At 55.9% G+C, this 3,930-nt stretch overlaps 1 protein-coding gene across 1 annotated transcript; it reads left to right on the top strand.

The window, feature by feature from the left end:
- Nucleotides 1-52: 52 nt before the first annotated feature.
- Nucleotides 53-3,660, top strand: SPRG_17638 (hypothetical protein). The gene is made up of 15 exons (XM_012357004.1): nucleotides 53-487; nucleotides 530-756; nucleotides 830-1,158; nucleotides 1,238-1,413; nucleotides 1,463-1,592; nucleotides 1,650-1,726; nucleotides 1,774-1,947; nucleotides 2,001-2,153; nucleotides 2,212-2,367; nucleotides 2,420-2,628; nucleotides 2,681-2,866; nucleotides 2,913-3,012; nucleotides 3,092-3,202; nucleotides 3,253-3,414; nucleotides 3,461-3,660. Exons 1-15 carry the CDS (start codon nucleotides 176-178, stop codon nucleotides 3,596-3,598), a joined length of 2,640 nt encoding a protein of 879 aa, XP_012212394.1. The 5' UTR covers nucleotides 53-175; the 3' UTR covers nucleotides 3,599-3,660.
- The last annotated feature ends 270 nt before the right edge of the window (nucleotides 3,661-3,930 follow it).

Here is a 3,930-nt window from a genome sequence, read left to right as displayed (position 1 = left end):
CGTGCTGGACTTTACCGCCAACTGCCTCGCGGTCGCGGCCACGACCACCGAGACGTACGCGGACATTGGCCTGTACCTGCGCCTCGCGTCGACGGCCTGCCTCGGTCTGCAGCTTATCGACCTCGTGCTGCGCCTCTTTGGCCTCCAAGGCGCGCTGTGCAAGTCCTCGGCCAACATGGCCGACCTCGCCGTCTACCTCTGCCTCTGCGCGTGCCTAGTCGCGCGGTACCGGTTTGCGGACAACTTGGCGACGGCTAAGATCCTCAAGGACGGCTTCACCAACCATTGGAAAGTCAAGACCAAGTACAAGCTCGACCAGATCGAGAGCTACATCGCGGTGGGCTACTGCATGCTCGTGACGCTTCGCATTCTGCTCAAGCCGGCCGCCCGCACGTACTCCAAGACGCTGCATCGGTCGCCGAAACCGGACCGGATCCTCATCCAGTCGCTCCGCGCCTCGATTCGCCTCTTGCCGCAAATCACCGCCGTATGTTTGTTTTCCTCTCGAGTGCCTCTGACACGGGTCTAGGCGGCGGTCGAGAGCATGGAGATGGAGCTGCGCAAGGTCTGCGGTGCCGAAGACGGCTGGATGCTGCCCGAGGCCTTTATGATCTTTATCGAACGCGCGTACAAGCACCGTCCGTCACGCATGTCGACGACCGCGTTCCTCGAGCACTTTCAGCAAGTGCAGTTGGTCGATCACCAAACAACGACTTATGGCATGCGCCACGTCATGGCCTCGACGCTGCGCCACTGGTACACTTATTTTTACATATTTTTACTGGTTTCACTCCTTTTGACAACGTGTCTCATAAATCCGGTGGACTAGGGGCAATCAAAAGCTGTTTCTGGTCTGCACGCTCTTTGTTGTGGGCGTCGCTGCCTCGATTGTGCCCCTGCTCGCGTACCTCCTTCAGTACATTACGGACCGCGCGTTTCCCTCCTACGTCGTCAAGAGCATGACCCAGGACCTGATCGACTACGCGTACGAATCCGGGTTTCAGTCGCTCTTTATCAAGACGTACTCGAAAAACGTCACAGCCTTCGACAACGGCACGGAAACCGAGCTCGATTTTTACGACAAGGACGCGCTGGTCATGGGTATCCTTGGCCTCATGGCCATCTGCGTGCCCTTCATCGCCGCCGACTACGCCATGGGTATGCCTTTCTTTTTTAGATTTTATTGATTTTCTCGATTTGTTTCGCATTTTTCTTGATTTTATTCGCTTTCTACTAGGCTTTTTCCAGTCGAAACTCATTTCGCGCGCGACTAAGCACCTCCAGACGTCGCTGCTGCGTGTGATTTTGCAGCAGCCGTCGAGCTTCTTCCACGACCGGTCCGAAGGCGACCTCAACAACCTCTTCCAAGCCGACATTGCGCGCGTCAACGCCATGTGGCAAGCCGTGTTTTGGGTACTTGGATCTGGTGTGTTTGTATCAAGGTATCAATGGTGATGGGTAGAACTTTCTCAACCCTGTCGTGTCGATCTCGGTCGGGTTTGTCTACTTGATGACGCTCGAGCCGATCATTGGCAGCTTGGCGTTTGCATTTGCCATCATCATTGTGACATCCGGTCCGCAAGGCCGCGCCGGTGCGTGCTTTTTCTCTTCTTTTTTCCATCGGAATCTGAATCTGAAACTGAATGTAGGCAAACGATCGCAGTACTTTGGGTCGCAGAACGCCCACGTCGCGGCCGATGTCCAGAACGCGATCGCGTGCAACAAGGTATGGAGGTCATACGGAGTACCAGATGTCTGAGACTCCGAGACTAGGTGGTCCACGCGTACGAGATCCAGGCGCCGATTCTGGCCAAGTTTGGCGCCAGCTTTGGAACGCTCCGGAGTGCGCAATTCGCCAAAGACTTTTGGAGCGGCATCGTCCAGATCTACATTGAGTCGGCCATGTTTGTGTTTGTCATGGTCATGACCATCTGCCTCGGCATCAAGGTATCTATCTATTTTTATATTCTTGTGGATAGATTGTCTTATATGGATGGTAGACGTACCGCGGCGACATTACGTCGGGTGAGTTTTTCGCGTGCTTGACGCTGCTCAACCGCATCTCGACGCCCGTGACGGTCCTCGGCGGCTTTATGCGCGTGGCCATTGGCAACGCGTCGAGTCTCCAGCGCCTCGACGAGATCCTCGTCCAGGTAGTTTGATCCATCAATGTATCAACCCTACACCTAGATACTCACACGAAACAATTAGGCGGACAAGACGGCCAAGCAGCTCCAGCAGTCGGACATGACGCTGCCAGAGCTCCCCAAGATGCAGCACGCACTCACTGTGGACCATGTCTCGTTCAAGTACGACGCTGAGAGTCCGCACTGGATCCTCAAGGACGTGACCGCGCTTTTTAAAAAGGTGCAAAATTCTCCACAAATCTTCTTTCAACCAATTTATAACAAATCCATAGGGCGAGTACGCGTGCATTGTGGGTCCGAGTGGCTGCGGCAAGAGCACGCTCCTCGGCTGCCTCATGCAGTTTTACCCAATCTCGGCCGGCGCGCTCCGCCTCGACGCGTACGACACGCAACAATACTCGAAAGCGAGTCTGGCCGACCAGACCGCGGTCGTGTTCCAGGACGGCGGCGTTCTCAACGGCTCGATCCTCGACAATATTGCGTATGCTCGTTGTCTCGTGCGTGTTGATGGCTCATACAATGGATGTGGATAGGTATGGCCGGGACGGGGCGACCCGTGAAGCGTGCTTGGAAGCGGCCAAGCTGGCCGAGTGCCACATCTTTGTGGACGGTCTCAAGGACGGCTATGACACGATCATTGGTCAGCACGCAGTCGTCAACCTCAGTGGCGGCCAGATCCAGCGCATCTGCCTTGCGCGCGCATTGGTGCGTCAGCCGAGGTATTCTCGTCTTTTGAAAGTTGAAAGAATGATACAATGCTGGTAGCCTGCTCTTGCTGGACGAAGCCACGAGCGCGCTGGACCCCGAGACCGAAGCCAGCATTGTGCAGACGCTGGAGAAGCTTGTGCGCTCGTTGGACATGACGGTACTTTTTTTTCTGATTTTTTTCTGATTTTTGGATGATTTTTGGATGGTTTTTGGATGGTTTATGAATGCTCGACTAGATTATCTCGGTCACGCATCGCATTGCGACGACGCAGAACGCCGACGTCATCTTTGTCATGCAAGCCGGCGCGATTGTCGAGCGGGGCACGTACAACGAGGTCGCGTTGCGTGTTTCTAGTCGTCGTTTTTGCATGGATCGTAATGCTGGGATCGTGTGTAGCTGCTCTTCAAGCCCAAGTCGGTCTTTGCAGAGCTTGCCAACTCGCGGCAGTCGCCGACGAACCGGTCGATCCGGTTTGGCTCGCGTGCGACGAGTAGTAAGGACGACGTGTCGACGTCGGCCGCGCTCCTCCGCCTGACGCGCAACCTGGACAACCGCAGCGTACGTAGCTTCTCTCGCTTGGACGCGTCTGCAGTGGTGTATGTAGCAACTCGAAGAGCGGGCACGCTCGCGCTCCGCCGTGAGCCGCAATCGGTCGCAGAACGGCAGCACGCTTCGCAACACGAACCTCGAGACCACGGATCGGTTGAGTGAAAATAGCCGCGGGGGCTTTCTCATCTTGTAGAGAGAGTGCGGTCGACGTGCCGATAGACAATCCTGTGCAACATGATGTTTTTAGAGACGCCACGGTCTCGAGCTTATTCCTGCATGTTGGATTGGACGGGCTACAGTCACTTGTTTTCGAGTCCTTCAACGTAAGCGAGAGATCAACGACACCCACGCGTGGTGGCAGCCCCTCGAGAAGACGAGCTGTAGTCGGAAATGCATGCGCTGCACGAGCTGGAGCGGCTTGTACGGGCTCCACAAGGGTGGCGCGACGGACTTGTTGGTCATCTGGGTCGATCTGCGGCAGAGCTGCATGAGCCGGAAGTCGTCCGTGTTATGGCACGTAAAGCA

The sequence above is a fragment of the Saprolegnia parasitica genome (genome assembly GCF_000151545.1).
Source record: "Saprolegnia parasitica CBS 223.65 unplaced genomic scaffold supercont2.688, whole genome shotgun sequence".
NCBI classification, from domain to species: Eukaryota; Oomycota; class Saprolegniomycetes; order Saprolegniales; family Saprolegniaceae; genus Saprolegnia; species Saprolegnia parasitica.
Note: the sequence above shows the minus strand (reverse complement) of the source record. Positions and strands in the feature narration are given on the sequence as shown.

Coding starts and splice junctions, on each gene's coding strand:
- SPRG_17638 (XM_012357004.1), top strand. CDS start 176: ATGGCCGACCTCGCCGTCTACCTCTGCCTCTGCGCGTGCCTAGTCGCG. Junction 1,414..1,462: donor TGTGGCAAGCCGTGTTTTGG/GTACTTGGATCT, acceptor GGTGATGGGTAG/AACTTTCTCAACCCTGTCGT. Junction 3,013..3,091: donor TGCGCTCGTTGGACATGACG/GTACTTTTTTTT, acceptor ATGCTCGACTAG/ATTATCTCGGTCACGCATCG.